Genomic DNA, 17,096 nt, shown 5'->3' with positions numbered 1-17,096 from the left:
TATCCCCCTTCGTCTTTCTTTAGTTAGAGAGCCCTGCTGAAGTCGTTGTTTTCCTGGCAGGTTTTTCCGGAGCTTCTCTGATGCTCTGATCGACGAGGACCCCCAGGCGGCGTTGGAGGTGAGAGAGCCGGTTCACTGTGCTCTGGGGAACGCAGCCGCGTTGGGTTCCGGCCCACCCCGCCTCTTCCCAGCACTGTCTTCCTGGGGTCGGGGCTGCTGCTTTTCCTGTCTCAGCCCCGATGTTGACAGACTCCGCCTCTCCCTTCTGTGTCCCGCAGCGGCCCGGTTACGCTTCCCATCCCTAGTCCGTTCCTGTATCCTTGGAGCTGCTTAGTAAAACCTGCTCTCCATTTTGGGGGTAGAGGTAACATTCATAGTTGGTCTGAAAGGGCTTGTTTGTTTTTTAAATGGCATTTGTGACTGAGAGCAAAAAGTGAAATCTAAGACTTGATGTTTATTCATTCGGTTTTTCGTTTGACAATCATCCTTGCCATTTCTGTGTACCAGGTTTGTGCTGAGTGCGTGTATGAACTCACACTATTGGAACAGAAACCTTTTCCCGTGTGTGCCCGAAAATTTCCAGATGTCCAGTCACTGTTCATTACCCACTCATTTATTTATTTCTCAAAACAGTTTCTTGGGGGCAACTGTGGAAGGCACTGTCTGCTCTGGATTAAAGTCTTATTTATGTATTTAACTGACTTGGAAGGCACTTTGTGTTTGTGTTAAGTGAAAAACTATAACGCTGTGAAGGAAAGCAAAAGAGCAAGAGTTAAATAATAATTTGAAGTAATAAAGAGAGCCCAGACTAAGAATACATGATGTAGTGGGTCACAAAATTTAGCCAGGGGTTTCTTGCTTTGAAGCATAAAAAAGAGGAAACTTTGTTTTGCTCTTATGGCTTAACATATGTAAGGTTAGGAATTTGAGGCAAGAGAACCTTTTTCCTAGCTATGACTTCTAAAAGAAATTTGTTCCGTGGTTAGTGGAGGAGGTGACATTTGAGAAGAGGCATGAGGGAGTGAGCTTGGAAGCTCTGGGGAAAGATTATTTCAGGCAGGAAGAGGAGTCAGTGTCAGGATGCTGAGGTAGGAATGAAGTCAGCTGTGCAAGGAGCAGCAAGAAGGCCCATTTGGTTAGAGTGGGATGAAAGTGGAGTAAGAAATGAGGTGGGGAGGAAACCAGGGCGTGGGTCCTTTGGGGCCTTTTAGGTTGGATTATGCTTTTGGGGCTGGGATACGAACACCTTCAAATAAAGTGGTTGATTACTCGGTAGTGTTGTGATGTTTCCTAGTGATGCTTTTGGGATCACTATTAGAGTAATGTTACCAGAGGCACTGAGAGTTTTTCTCCATAATTCCTTATGTCAGCTAAATAGCTGTTAATTTTCAGAATCTACCTTTGTTATGGTCCTCTTAGGCCCCATGCCTCCTTTGGAAATCTAGTTTATATAATAGTTGCTATTAAAGGATATTAATGTAATGAATTCTTTGTCACGTTACATCTCAGTTACTTTTAAAATTATTTATTGAAGTGGGATATCTAACACAAATCTTAAGTCTGTACTAATGAACTTGAAGTTTTACATGTATGTATACCACCCAGATCAAGATATAGAATACTTCCATTCTCAAGGCTTTCTCATGTTTTTCCCCAGCCAATAATTCCTCTTACCCACCTGTTCTGTACTCTGTCACCATCAGTTAGTCTTTCTTGGACTTCATATAAAAAGTATCATACACTAGGTATTCAGTTGAGTGTAGATACTCTGTCTTGCTTTAAACATTATGGGAGATACATCCATAAGTTATTTGCTTTTCACTGCTGTGTAGTATTCCACTGTATTAATATAGCACAGTTTATTCTAACAGTGAACATTTGGGGTATTTCCAGTTGTTAGCTAGTATGAATAAAACCACTGTGAATTTTCTTGTACATGTATTTTGGTGAACACATGCAGTCCTTTCTTTTGGGAGTGCATTTGTTTTTTTGTTTCTAGGAGTGAAATTGGATAGTGTGGGTGTGTGATTAGCTTTAGTACATTTGTCCGTAAAGTGTGGCTCTTGGACCAGTAGCATCAGCATCACTTAGGAACTCAGAGAAATGCAAATTCTTGGACCCCACCCCAGATTTTGTTTTTTATTTTTTTTGGCTGCGCTGCAGGCATGTGGGATCTTAGTTCCCCAAACAGGGATCAAACCCGTGTCCCCTGCAGTGGAAGCATGGACTGCCAGGGAATTCTCCACCCCAGATTTTCTGAAAGTACTTATGAATCTGGTAGGCCAGTACTCCTTACCCGTCCATTTTACAGAAGAAAACAGACCCAAAGAAGTCCAAGTGATCTGTCATAGAGATGTATGTGGCCAGTTAGAGGCAGAATAGGGGCCTCAGGACACATGTTTCCTGATTCTTAGTCTAGTGCTGTAGAATAGCGTCTTTCAAAAGCATGATCCCCAGACCTTCTGCAGAAGAATCACCTGGGAATTTGTTAGAAATGCAGATTCTCAGGACCTACCACAGGACCTACCACCTGAATCAAAAACTGGGAGTGGAGAGAATGATCATGATAAGAACCAGCTTGTGTTAAGAGGAAATGTTCTTTTTAAAACTTAAGATGACCTTCTCACAGAGATAAACAGGCAAATGTTAATTACTAAGTAATTGGTAATAATGAGTAGGACCGGAACCTTGATGAGAAGTGAGAGTCTGTTTCCCTCTAGATTTTCCCAAGGGTTGGTTTAACAGTAGCTATTTTAAAATTAAGGTCGCTTGATATTACATCAGTTAAAATGTCACATTTTTATATAAGACCATCAATTAAGAATAAAGAGAAAGTGTATCAAGCTGATTACATTTTTCATTCATTAAACAAACAACGTTAGTGGCAAATGCTGTACTGGGAGCCAGCGAGCTAAAGATGAAACTACTGTAGTGAGGGAGTTTGTAGTCTAGTGGAGAGAGACAGGCAAGTCAACAGATCATTAAAATATAAGCACTCCAGTGGAGTGGTGTATCAGGTACAGTAAAGAGCGTAGCAGAGGCTAACTGGGGAAGTAAAAAAAACTTTGCAGAGGAAGTCTTAATTCAGTAGAGGGAGGAAACATATATGTGGATTATGAGAATCTTTTGAGGCCCAGTGTGAGTAGTGCTTAAGAGCATGGGCTCTGGAATCAGACTGCTTGGGTCCATAGCCTGGTTTCAAGAAAGTTCCTGCTATCACTTTTCTGGATCAGGTTTCCTGTCTGTAAAATGGGATTAACTAGGACCACTTGAAAGGGTGATTATGAGGATAAGTAATGTAAGGTACAAGGGTGAGGCCCTTGAGGTAGACATCTTACAGATTCTTCTCTAGGTTCTAGCCACGCTGGCTTGCTTTCTGCTACTCAAATGTGTCGAGCTCAGTCCTGGTGCAGGGCCTTTGGACTTGGCAGTTCTTTTGCCTAGAACGTACTCTCTATTGACTACCTCTTGTTTTGCTTGGAAATGCTCATCACTCTAGATTTCTCTGAAATGTCACCTTCTCAAGGAAGCTGTTTTCTCTGACGACCTTATCTGAATTGGGCCCCAATGTAAGCTTCAAGAGTGCAGGGGTTTTGTGTATCTGTTTACCACTGTGTTCTCAGCGTAGTGCCCGGGATGTAGTAGGCACTCAGGTGTGTTAAATGACTCCTACCACAATTCTTGGAACAGCTGTGAGGTGCATTTACAAGGACGCTGAGGCTAAAGAGATTAACTTGCTCAAGGTTATCGAGTTTAGAAGTGACAAGTCGCAGGTTCAAGGTATCAGGGTCATCTTCTGGAGGAGTGGGTAGGATTGGGGTGTATGATATAATTGTTTGGGAGCTGACTTTGAAGTAGTTGACCACAGATAGCTTTGTTGAGGGCATAGCTGGTTAGCATAAAGTATACCAGTTCTACATGGTTATGTGATTTTTCTCTAGGGGTGCTTGCTAGTTTAGGAATGGAGAAGGCTTGATACTCTTGTTTATCCATGATTGGGGTTTAGCTGTGACTAGAAGAAAATGGCAAGTGGAGACAGGCTGAGATATTCAGAGCTAAAGGCCTTTAAATGTTAGGTCAGTCTGAGCAGTCTGCTTTTGCTTTTAATCTTAACAAGTAACCTTTTTGGATAGCATTTTAAGAGAGCCAAAGATTTGGAAATTAATTTTCTAAGATCCAAGTCTTAAACAATTTTAATGCCTTAGAAAGGAATTTTCCCCCTCTCGTTCTGTGTTATCAGGGTACTTCCTTTATCATTATCTTGTTAAAGATTTCAGTGTAATTATATTTTACACTTCATGGGTTTCTTTACTTTTGTGAACTATAACACAACCCATTTTCTGTGAGAAGTACTATATCTTTGGATACGTTTTGTGTAAGTCTGATTAAATAGCCCTTTGCTGCTGTGATTCAAATGTTGGCCCTGAAGTCCTTGCCTTTTGAGATACCTCTCTTTAGTCCCTTTGTATTCTAGCAGCCAGCAGCTGTTGTCACAGAAACAGTAGAACACTGAAAACACTGCCACAAGTCAGATGTAGTTAAGACAACCACAAGTAATTATTTTAACGTCACTTTTTCTGGTATATTCCTTATTCAAAATAAATTTATTGTTGTGTTTTATTCATGACTTACAAGTTGGTGTGTTATAATGTTCAGTTTGTGTTGAGTGGTTTTTTGGTAACTTTTTTTATTGATAGCTTAATAAGTCAGTTGCTTAGTTTATTTAACTGAATGACCATAACTGGTTCTCCTTAACCAACAATTGGTTTGTGTTTTTAAAGGTCACTTGCAAGTTGGTTCAAAATTCAGAAGTTTATACCTGACTCCTAAAGAAAAGGAATATTTTATTCATCTTTGAACCTCCAGTGTCTGGCCTATGTTTATTCCATAATATGTGTTTAAAAATACTTTTTGAAAAACAAACAGAAAAACCTGACTACTGAAAAAAATAAAAATACTTTTTGAATTGATGATCCAGATATTATTATAATCTGTAACAGCCTTTTTGACCTATAATATACATTTTCTGGGTGAAGAGAGGCTGGAAATGTGGTTTTATGATATATTTGAGTAGATATGTAGGAAGCCATCAGCTGTTTTCAAAATTGTTTGAAAGCTTAGTGGAAGATGGTGTTTTTAGCTTAAGAATTTCAAAGTATTAGAAAATCTTGTATTAGTACAAATGTTAGATGGTGTGTGAAAGAAACTTGGAGTAAAATTTTACCATGAGGCAATGTTTAGTGGTTAAAATTTGATTTGGAGTCAGACAGACCTGGATTTGAATCCTATCTCTGGCGCAGTCACTGACTAGGAAGTGAGGGAATGGATTTTCTGCGCACATCTGGGGGAAGAGCATTCTAGTGAGAGGGAGCAGCAGGTGCAGGGTCCTGAGATGTTCGAAGAACAGCAAGGAGGCCATTGTGGCTAGAATGGTGGCGCAAGGAGAAGAGTTTTAAGAGGTGAGATGAGAGGGAGAGCAGAAGGTTATATCGAGGAGGGCTTTGCAGATCATTGGAAGGACTTGGGCTTTTGCTATGAGTCAGCTGGAAAGATGTTGGAAAGTTTTGAGCAGAGACATAGTAACAAGATCTGATTTTCATTACTGCTTGGATCAGGGTGATAGGGGTTAAGATAGTAAAAAGTGGTTTAGATCTTAGGTATGTTGGGTTTTAGGTTTACGATTACCAAGTATAGTATACATTGCTTTGTGAGAATCACACTGCGAGGTTCAAGCAAAGCCACATGTGTGGCTATTGAAGTAATTTTGCCTGTTAAGGAAACTACCAAGTCCCTAGGGTGTGTGGGCAATGGGTAGAGAATCAAAGCCTTCCTGTTTGCCTGCATTTGTCCTTGGCTTCACTGATCGTGCTCTCTCTTCTTGCATCAGTATTGTTCCAGCTACCACTTATGAACTGTGACTGCCCAGACTGGCAGAGTTTTAATCGCTCTGTTAATTCTTGATCAACTGATAGTAGCTATCTATGAGATATTGTATCTGGGCTTTTGACAGAATGCTGTAATTTCTTAGGCCATTGATAAGAGGATAGGAGAGGACCAGGTAAACTTGATTATGTATTTATTGGTTCCATTAACCTCTCTGAGCTCTAGGTTTAACTTCCATTTTTTAAATTTTTTTTATTTTTGTTTTTATTGGACAGCTTCACATTTTCTAGGCATCTCAAACTGTACATGATCTTTGAATCTTCTCCAAATTAGAAGGAGAAAATCAGTGGTGGTCAATGTATATGAACTAAACTCTCCAGAATAAATGAGGTGATAATAATGACCATTTATTGAGTTCTGCTGTAGGCCAGGAACTGCTAAGTGCTTTAGGTAGATGTTACATTCAGTTGTGGTCTTTTGAGGGGAGAAGGGAGGAGAAAGGGGGATATTGATCCTCTTGGAAAGAAAAGCTCCAAACTTGTTTCCCTGTTATCTTTCCTCCAAATACTTTATGATAATAGGTTATTTGATTAAAAATCATGTTTAATTAGAATTCGATGGCTTTTAAAAAACATGTACTGACACTCAACGTGTTTGTATTTGTAGGAGCTGACTAAGGCTCTGGAGCAGAAACCAGATGATGCACAGTATTACTGTCAAAGAGCTTATTGTCACATTCTTCTTGGGAATTACCGTGGTAACTTTTCTTACAAAGTATATTGACTCTATAAGTTACTTACAAATTTTGCCCAAGATACAATGAATCAAATAAAATAAAGGTTATCTTCCAGGATTTTTAACTTGGTCTTTCATACAAGGTAAAGTAGCCGAAATGTGACAAACATGTTAAGCATCACCCATTTAAATTTTATGGTTGTCCGTTCTTTCTTCAGTGGGTGTAGAATTTGTACAGATTTCATTCATGGTTACTGGATATGCTAACAAAGAATAACATCAAATTTACTATTTTACAAAGTATTTAAATGAATTCCCTTGTTTTATTTTTTATAAAAAGAATGTATTTCTATATTCTGTAATTTTAATTATCTGGATAGATAATCTGAGTAGGGAGAAATTAAATACCTTGAGTCAGATTACATAAATGATGTTAATGAGAAAATTAGATGAACTTTGTGATACAGAGCTTTATTCATTGCCTGAAGCGCTTTAAGAAGGAAGTTCAATATTAGGTCATTAGGAAGGTATGAGGGTAATTTTATTTTGGATTAACTTTTCCTAATTTAAAATCATTTGTCCATTCCACCAGCTTGAAAACTTAAAAATCAGAGGCTAATTCAAATTTTGTGTGTAGTATTTGTTAGGATCCATAAGTAACTGACTAAAAAACCCATTTTTTTTCATATGCAGACGCTGTTGCTGATGCAAAGAAATCTCTTGAACTTAATCCAAATAGTTCCATTGCTCTGCTGAGAAAGGGGTATGCAGTAACTACTCTTCTTGCTGGGTCTGGACTATAGTTTCTTGAATGAATTAATTGTAAGCTTTATATAAATAGTAAATTCTGTATTTATACATTTTATAGCTGAGATAGGATTCAATTTTAGGTATATTTTATACTTTTATTGTAGTATAGTTAGTATATATATATATATAGTTTAAAATAGTGATGGTTGAAGGCAAAGTCTAGATGAAACTCTTGGATTTCACATCCCTTTTTTGCTTCATCATTTGGAATTTACTGTATTTAATTGACTAGAGAACATCTGTTCCTCACCCAAGCTGGACAGGCTACATTTAATGAAGACTCTGTTATCTGTGTACTTTATCCCAGTTTGTTTCTGTTGATAAGTGTGACTTTATTCTTTAAGAATCAGAAACGTCTTTAATTCCTTAATATAACTATATTTTGGAATAAGCAAGTATATACAATTAAAATCAAGAAATTCCTTCTGAAATGAGTTCCAAAATTGGATTCTAATGGGAATTATACTAGATATTATAGTAGAGTATTTTAGGAAATCTCTTGGCTGGCTTATTAACATATACTTAAATTCTTTCTTTTAATAGTAGGGAAAATAGTTTCTTTTTTTTTATTATTTAGAAAGAAGGCTGTTTTTCATGATCTCATGTGTGTGTATTTGTTTTTAATATTCTCATGCAGGATATGTGAATACCATGAAAAAAACTATGCTGCTGCTCTAGAAGCTTTTACAGAAGGACAGAAATTAGATAGTAAGTATTAGAATTATATGTTAGTACACTAATCCATTATACCTATGTGTCTTAAATACCATAGCTGAATTTTGTTAGTGTAATCTCAAGTTAATTATAGAAACCCAGCTTTTTTCTCTTCTTGATGACATTTCGTGTTGATTGCAGAATTTGAATTTACTTAAAAATTGATTAAATTGGCCTTTCTTTAGCACTTAAATCACAGATAAACTATCATCAGAAGCAGAAAACTACATAAACACTTAGTGTGCTCCCAAGTACTTAGTCTGGCTTTATTTTTTTTCTAATGGATAAGTGAAAGTATAATTTGCTCTCACATTCAGAAGTCTATTTAAGTTATTATCCAGATGGCTGAGATAATGAAATCTTAAAATGAAAATTTTTATTGAGAAATGAAGTGTTAAGTTTGGGGTAAAGTATGATAGGGTATTGAAGAAACATGGAGGTTTGAGAGTATTGTGAGTTTCTAATATCACCTTTTTGAGAGAAATAGATGAAAATTATCACAGCAGTATAGATATCTGTGCATAATATATAGAAATTGTAAAATCCAAGTATCAAAAACTCTGCAGAGTACAAAAAGGTTGTAAGTAATCTCATAGTTACAGTACATAATCCTAATTGTGTACTATCGTTTTATCTTCATCTTATGATAGAGTGTCCTCACAATTCTCCAAAGCAGTAGCTCCTAACTGGGAATGGTTTTGCCCCATAGGGGACATGGAGCAGGCTTCAGTAGTTGTGGCTCGCGGGTTCTAGAGCACAGGCTCAGTAGTTGTGGTGCACGGGCTTAGTTGCTCCGTGGCATGTGGGATCTTCCTGGACCAGGGATCGAACCCGTGTCCCCTGCATTGGCAGGCAGATAAAATTGATTTTTTAAACATCAGAATTCTTCAGGATGAACAAGTAACTAACAGGTTTAATATTAGGATAGCTATAAACTCTGTTAGGACAGATATTTTTGTCTAATTCACTGTTGCATCCACAGTGCCTAGAATAGTGTTTGGAACATAGGTATTCAGTAATTATTTGTTGAATGAATATGTGAGGTTGTGCGGATGAGTGATGTTACAGTCAGTTTGTTCTTTCTAGGTACAGATGCTGATTTCATTGTCTGGATTAAAAGGTGTCAAGAAGCTCAGAATGGTAAGTATGCAGGTTTCCCGTGGTCTTTCCATTTAAAAAGAAGTAAATGTTTGACATTTGTTTGTTTTGAACTTTATAACTTATAATTTAAGTAGTGGATGTTCTCTTAGGTTGGGCTTTCCCAAGGTATTTTGATTTTTTACCTCATTCGATATGTTGAAAGAGAAATTTGGATGGATTTGTTTTGCAGTGGTATTACTGGTAAGAAATTACTGAGGAGTCTCAAGTGACTCCAGGATGCAGTTAAACCCCTTTCCCTTATTAGGTATGCATGGAGAATTGGTTTGCTTAATCACTATGTTTGTGCCATAGAAATCATGTATGTAATTTTGCCTGTACACGTACTGTTACCTGAAAATGTTTCCTTTTTATGTTTTTAATAGGATCACAGCCTGAGGTGGTAAGTCCAAAGGTTTTATCCTTTGTGTGTGTGTGTGTTTTTTTTATTTTTTTTTAATTTTTGGCTGTGTTGGGTCTTCGTTTCTGTGCGAGGGCTTTCTCCAGTTGCGGCGAGCGGGGGCCACTTCAGCGCGGTGCACAGGCCTCTCGCTGTCGCGGCCTCTCCCATTGTGGAGCACAGGCTTCAGACACGCAGGCTGAGTAGTTGTGGCTCACGGGCCCAGCCGCTCCGCGGCATGTGGGATCTTCCTGGACCGGGGCACGAACCCGTGTCCCCTGCATTTGCAGGCGGACTCTCAACCACTGCGCCACCAGGGAAGCCCCTATCCTTTGTGTTTTTACTTAATTATATTATTACTAAGTATATTTGAGGCTGGACTCGGAATGAGCTTTCTGTCAGTTACATATCTCTCTAGGGCAGTTTTACTAATTTTCTTCCTCCAAACGCTGTCTCTTCCCTTCTTACTTAGGGACAACTTGGAGGCCACCATTGACCCAGGACAAGTTCTTTAGATTTACAGTCTGAACTGGCACACGTAGTTTAGAAAAGTTTGGATTGGTTAAGAGTCACTTTGTTTCTCAGTGGTCAGTGTAGAATGTTTGTTGCAGAGAGGCCAGCCATAAATGGTGTAAGACAATATCAGGAAGGCACCATGGAAATAGTGCTTCATATGTTTTTCCAGAGCAGTTTGATGCCATTGTTAAGCCTGAAGGTTATACTATAGCCTTAAAAATGTTTTTTTAAATGTTATTGTTATTTTCAGCTTAGAGAGTTACTGAATCTTGAAACTGGACATTTTATATGTAACCTTTTCCAAACATATCTTCAGAAATTTTTCTGTTTTTTATCCTTCTTTTAATTTAGAAGAAAAACGGTTTTTTGAAACTGAAACTCGTAAAATTTTAAAAATGCTGAGTAACAGGGAGATCAGCTCGGTGCTTTGTGACCACCTAGAGTGGTGGGATAGAGAGGGTGGGAGGGAGGGAGATGCAAGAGGGAAGAGATATGGGGACATATGTATAACTGATTCACTTTGTTATAAAGCAGAAGCTAACATCATTGTAAACCAATTATACTCCAATAAAGATGTTAAAAAAAATAAAATTAAAAAACAACAACTGAGTATTCTAATTCCTGTGAAGATGAGTATTATTTAACAATTATGGATACCATGCTCTGTAAGAAGTTTTCATGTAGTTATTCCATATCAAAGTATTCCATATCAAACTGTAACACTGGGTAAATTAATAATACATGCATTTTTAATATGCAGTTACTAAACTAACTTGTAAAAATCTTTCTCTTTGAACTTGGCAAAATCAGTCTGCATCCCAGAGGACTTATCAGTCAAAAATCAAGTAAGTGTTTGTTTTTCATAATGCGTGATAAATATGCCTAAAGGGAAAAAACCCTGTTGTTTAATAGTAAGCAAGTCCTTACCTGTGATTTAAGTATTTCTTAGTTTATAAAAGAAATCATATTAAAGCCTTGAAAAACTAATTGTAAGACTGTTAACTGATTTGAATTAGTGTTTATATTAAGGTTAAAATCAAATCAATTGCCAATTAAAACTTACTTCACCTGATTCCACATTATGTCACCTTTCCATGTATTAAAGAGAGTCTCTTCCATTTAAGTTATTGCTGTTACCTAGGTAAATAAGTTAGTAGACTTGATAGAATTGTAACTCTACCTGCCTTTTATATATGGAGTAAATTTTTCATAGAATAATTCTGCATGAGTTGAAAGTCACTTGCTGAGGGCAGCAGTTACAATCATGAATAAGTATTTAGCAAGGATTTGAGTTATTTTTAGTTGGTCATTAGCTGTGTGTACAGCTTGTATTCTCAGTGTAACAGAAAGAAACACAAGGCATTAATCTCGGGCTTTGCATCCTAACTGAATTTCAAAGGAAAACTGCGTCTTTTAAAGATCCAGTGCTTTTGACGTAAAATGGCTTGAAAATCTTAAAACAATTTACTCGTGTTCTTTCTGGGGAGATACAGGATGACTCTCCAAGTACCTAGTAAACAAGGAACTTTAGTGACAGGAGCAGGGGTAGGGTACATAAACTTTATAATTGGAGCGTTTGGAGTATAAAATAATCCCACATTGATGTAATAAATATACCATGTATCAGGGTACTGTGCTTAGTCCTGGGAATGTGATAGTGGCAGGATAGATAAATAGCTCTGCTCTCATGGAGTTTATAATCCACTCTAATTTGAAAGTGATGATATATTTTTAGAGCTTTCAGTGGGAAAGATACACATAATTAGAATCTCTAGGCACACTAATCTTTCCACATACTTTGAGATTGAAGGAAGGTACTATGTTTAATATTGTGCCTGGCAGAATGAGTTAAATTATTTTAATTTTAGCTCATTTGCTTCTGTTCCCTGTGCTCAGGGCTGTTTGCCCTCAGCTTCAGTAAAGAGATCCTGGAGTGCAGGGTCAGGTTGACCTGGGTCCAGTGTAACACCTGCTACTGATGTGCCAGTTGCCTCACCCTTCTGAGCTTACTTTTTTTTTCATTTGTAAAATAGGGATGGAAGTGTTTACTTCTTAGTATTAGGTTGAAATGAGAGGATAAAACTGTTGGTGTATTAGAATTGTTACCTGTTAGAATAAATTTTATCTTTAAAACTAGCTGTGCATGTGGCCTCATGCTGTGTGGTGTGGCCAAAAAAAACCAATTAGCTTAAGCACAACAGTATTAGAGATATGTTAGAACCTAGAAAATTATGTAAGTATTTATTAAATCCACTGGAGGGGTTTTGGACATCATCAACCTTACTTTTCTCTTCCCTTAGTACAGGTCATATGAAATTAGTTACATAAAATTGTTTCTGTGAATCAACAGCTGCTTTGCTATTTTGTTCCTCAAGGTGGAGCTCTTGTTGTTCATCAGATTATATACAGTTTTTATCTTGACAAAACAAGCAACAACTTTAAGAAAATTTAAGTTCGGTTTTAAGTTTCCTTTTTCTTTTTTATAGGTATGACTGGTATCAAACAGAATCTCAAGTAATCATTACACTTATGATCAAGAATGTTCAGAAGAATGATGTAAATGTGGAATTTTCAGAAAAAGAGGTTATTATAGTTTTTGAATTATTTTTGGTTGAGGTTAAATACGTTTATTTGTAAATATAAATATATATTGCAGAATAATCTATAGCAGTCTATTAGATATATATCATTTTTTCCTGAGATAATGTGGAAAATGCTGATGAAAATCTGAAGCATTGCTTTTCCATTTGAATCATTTTAAGTTTTGAGATGAGTATGTATACTGTAGGTTATAGCTAGGTGTGCATTGTTTTCTCTTTCTTTAGATTTGGAATTCAAAGCAGAATTTGGTTGACAAATATAAAAGACATTAGTAAGATACGTGCTTTGGTTACACATATGTGTGGTATACTTCATGAAAAAGATCCACTTAATTTTTGTGACTTATATATCTTAGAGTTTACTAACCATATTAAATGAGTATAACTTTCAATAACTTGGTTTCTTAGCATTTAGTAGAAAACCTTGTGATAGATATTTAAGAGAGTTCATGGTAGAACTAGATGTTTTGCACATGAATATTTCTTTGTTACGTACTGTCTTATTTTGTTCTTGTAGATTGAGTTTCCTTGAGATTTAAATGTTCAGTATGTGTTATGAAACATACTCTGTTCTGCTACTTAATTATGTATACGAGAATTCATGCGAAGGATACCAGATTTTTAAAAGATTATTTTGAGATTCTTAAGTCTGATATTCCATAGAAAGTTTTGAAAATAATCTGCAGCAGTACTGAAGTTCTGTAATTGTAGGCAGTTTAAGTACTTTACCCTTCTTTAAATAAATTTATAAAATGTGCTACTAATTTTGTGATCATTAGTTGTCCGCATTGGTGAAACTTCCTTCTGGAGAGGATTATAATTTGAAGCTGAGACTTCTTCATCCTATAATACCAGAACAGAGCACATTTAAAGTACTTTCAACAAAGGTAAGATAATTGAAAAGGGTTGTCAGTGGTAATCTGTGATTGTGAGCTTATAGATCCTTCCAGCCACATATCTTTAAATTAAATACAAACAATAATTTTTGAATAGTTTTTCCACCTTCCCAAATTCTAGGAAAATGGATTGTAAAAATCGAACCTCAAAAGTGTTTATATGCTTATTAAGATAGGTAGAATACTTCTCAATAAAGAGGTTTTCATAAAAGATACAGTGATCAGCATTTTTTTAAGATTTGATACTGACAGTGTCTCATGTCTTGAACTTGTCATTTTGGTCTGTTGTGATATACAAATACTTCTCTCACACTTTCTTATGCAGTTAAAAATACAGACTACTATAAAGATGAATCTGCTTTCTTGTTTTTTAGTTAAGCTGACTTTTAGGTTACTTTGTTATGAAGGATTAATGAATAATTTAAATTGCTGTTTGAGTAACCATAATTTTTAGATTCCTTTATATTTTCAAAAAGAAGTAAAAATATGCAATAGAATTAAAATTCATGGTATATATCAGCTACCAGTCAAAAGATGTAGTACGAGTACGTAGAAGTATAATTTAGGAGGAAAAATACTAATACTAAGCTGAAAATCAAAAAATCTGACTGGTTCTTTGCTTGCCCTGTTAATTTAGAGTAGTCACGCATAGGACAAGATTTTCAGCATCTATAAAAATGAGAGGGATATGGACTGTGAACTCTGAATTCCTTTCATCTGTAAGATTGTATGAAGGTATATGATGAGTTAATGAGTAAGAATGATATAAATTCCATTACTACACCTTTTTTATGCATATGTCCTGCAACACAGTGCGTTATTTAACTTTTGAGTTTAGTTGTGTGAATTTTCCTCTCATAGAATAGAATCAGGGTTGGCCTGTGTCATGAAGAATGGTAACTGGGCCTGCAGGAAGAAGGGGACACCTGAAGAGGGTTGGAGCAGGAAGTAAAGAAGTAAAGAAGCAGTAGTTTTTGCATCTAGTTAAAAAAGATCTGCTCACTTATCTATTGGAAATGTACAAAGTACAAAGCTGTTTACTTAAGAGGCAGAGATAGGAAACAGTTGCTTGGACAATAGAAAGTGAGAAAAAGGGTGACATACTGTGAAGATTTTCATCTTACTGGCCCCATCCACATTGGGTAGAATTTAATAAGATATATTGGGTACAATAAGCACAAAACTATAACTAGATTTGAGAGAGAGATAGGTCAGAAAATTAGGAGTTTGGCATTTTTGTACATCTTTCTATTGAGAGGTTGTTAATGCATGTTTTTTTGAAGTAATTTAAATGTAAATTGATTTGTGTGATAGATGGCAAATAACTTAAAAACCTGTGTTACTGAGCCACCTTGTATAATGGAATAGTGTGGTTGGTGAATACACAAGTATGTGTGGCTACAATTGAGGATTTAACTAAGCAGTGTCCTGTCTTATTCTTTATTTTCCTTTGAATCTTGTGAGTGCTTATTGATTCTAACCATTCCCCAGCCCCTCTTACTGTGTTCCCAGTTTACTTTTTTTGCCCCTTGCTCCTTTCTTTAAATGCTACATAACTACTTTCCTTTCCTGTATACTAGTTTGTTTATATGTATACATTTATTTCCCTTATTCTTTTTTTTTTTTTTTTTTTTTTTTTTGCGGTATGTGAGCCTCTCACTGTTGTGGCCCCTCCTGTTGCGGAGCGCAGGCTCAGCGGCCATGGCTCACGGGCCCAGCCGTTGCGTGGCATGTGGGAATCTTCCCGGACCGGGGCATGAACCCGTGTCCCCTGCATTGGCAGGCGGACTCTCAACCACTGCGCCACCAGGGAAGCCCTATTTCCCTTACTCTTAGTAAGTCTTCTGAAGATAAGAAGGTGTCATATTTGTGTCTATGTATGTGCTTCATGTAGGGTTACCAGATACGGTATAGGATGCCCAGTTAACTTTCTGTTTTTATTTTTCTGAATTTTATTTTATTTATTTATTATTTATACAGCAGGTTCTTATTATCTGTTTTATACACATCACTGTGTATGTATCAGTCCCAACCTCCCAGTTCATCCCACCACCACTCCACCCCCGCTTTCCCCCCTTGGTGTCCGCTTTCCCCCCTTGGTGTCCACTTTCCCCCCTTGGTGTCCATACATTTGCTCTCTACATCTGTGTCTCAATTTCTGCCTTGCAAACCAGTTCATCTGTACCATTTTTCTAGATTCCACACATATGCGTTAATATACAATATTTGTTTTTCTCTTTCTGACTTCACTCTGTATGACAGTTTCTAGGTCCATCCACATCTCTACAAATGACCCAATTTCGTTCCTTTTTATGGCTAGTATTCCGTCGTATATATGTACCACATCTTCTTTATCCATTCATCTGTCGGTGAGCATTTAGGTTGCTTCCATGACCTGGCTGTTGTAAATAGTGCTGCAGTGAACATTGGGTTGCATGTGTCTTTTCATTTTCGATGTACCACAGTTTATTTATTTATTTTTTTAAATTTATTTATTTTTTAACATCTTTATTGGAGTATAATTGCTTTATAATGTTGTGTTAGTTTCTGCTGTATAACAAAGTGAATCAGCTATAAGTATACATATATCCCCATATCCCCTCCCTCTTGCGTCTCCCTCCCACCCTCTCTATCCCCCCCCATAGGTGGTCACAAAGCACCAACCTGATCTCACTGTGCTATGTGGCTGCTTCCCACTAGCTGTTTTACATTTGGTAGTGTATATATGTCAATGCCACTCTCTCACTTCATCCCAGCTTACCCTTACCCCTCCCCGTGTCCTCAAGTTCATTCTCTATGTCTGTGTCTTTATTTCTGTCCTGCCCCTAGGTTCTTCAGAACCATTTTTTTTTTTTAAGATTCCATATGTATGTGTTAGCCTACGGTATTTGTTTTTCTCTTTCTGACTTCACTGCGTATGACAGACTCTAGGTCCATCCATCTCACTACAAATAACTCAATTTCGTTTCTTTTTATGGCTGAGTAATATTCCATTGTACATATGTGCCACATCTTTTTTATCCATTCATTTGTTGATGGACACTTAGGTTGCTTCCATGTCCTGGCTATTGTAAATAGTGCTGCAGTGAACATTGTGGTACATGTGTCTTTTTGAATTATGGTTTTCTCAGGGTATATGCCCAGTAGTGGGATTGCTGGCTCGTATGGTAGTTCTGTTTTTAGTTTCTTAAGGAAACTCCATAGTGGCTGTATCAATTTATATTCCCACCAGCAGTGCAAGAGGGTTCCCTTTTCTCCACACCCTCTCTAGCATTTGTTGTTTGTAGATTTTCTGATGATGCCCATTCATTCTGACCAGTGTGAAGTGATACTTCATTGTAGTTTCGATTTGCATTTCTCTATTGGTGTTGATGCATCTTTTCATGTGCCATCTGTATGTCTTCT

At 37.0% G+C, this 17,096-nt stretch overlaps 1 protein-coding gene across 1 annotated transcript in view; it reads left to right on the top strand.

Moving 5' to 3' along the window:
- SUGT1 (SGT1 homolog, MIS12 kinetochore complex assembly cochaperone) overlaps positions 1-17,096 on the top strand; it is a 43,472-nt gene that overhangs the window by 160 nt on the left and 26,216 nt on the right. The window contains exons 2-10 of the mRNA XM_082675527.1: positions 61-118; positions 6,550-6,640; positions 7,312-7,381; positions 8,066-8,136; positions 9,229-9,282; positions 9,666-9,682; positions 11,006-11,040; positions 12,682-12,778; positions 13,575-13,682. Of these exons, the coding sequence (XP_082531653.1) occupies positions 61-118; positions 6,550-6,640; positions 7,312-7,381; positions 8,066-8,136; positions 9,229-9,282; positions 9,666-9,682; positions 11,006-11,040; positions 12,682-12,778; positions 13,575-13,682 (601 nt within the window). The remainder of the gene's footprint in view (positions 1-60; positions 119-6,549; positions 6,641-7,311; positions 7,382-8,065; positions 8,137-9,228; positions 9,283-9,665; positions 9,683-11,005; positions 11,041-12,681; positions 12,779-13,574; positions 13,683-17,096) is intronic.

The sequence above is a fragment of the Grampus griseus genome (assembly GCF_964374135.1).
Source record: "Grampus griseus genome assembly, chromosome: 18".
Classification (NCBI taxonomy): domain Eukaryota; kingdom Metazoa; phylum Chordata; class Mammalia; order Artiodactyla; family Delphinidae; genus Grampus; species Grampus griseus.
This window is presented reverse-complemented; position numbering and strand designations above follow the sequence as displayed.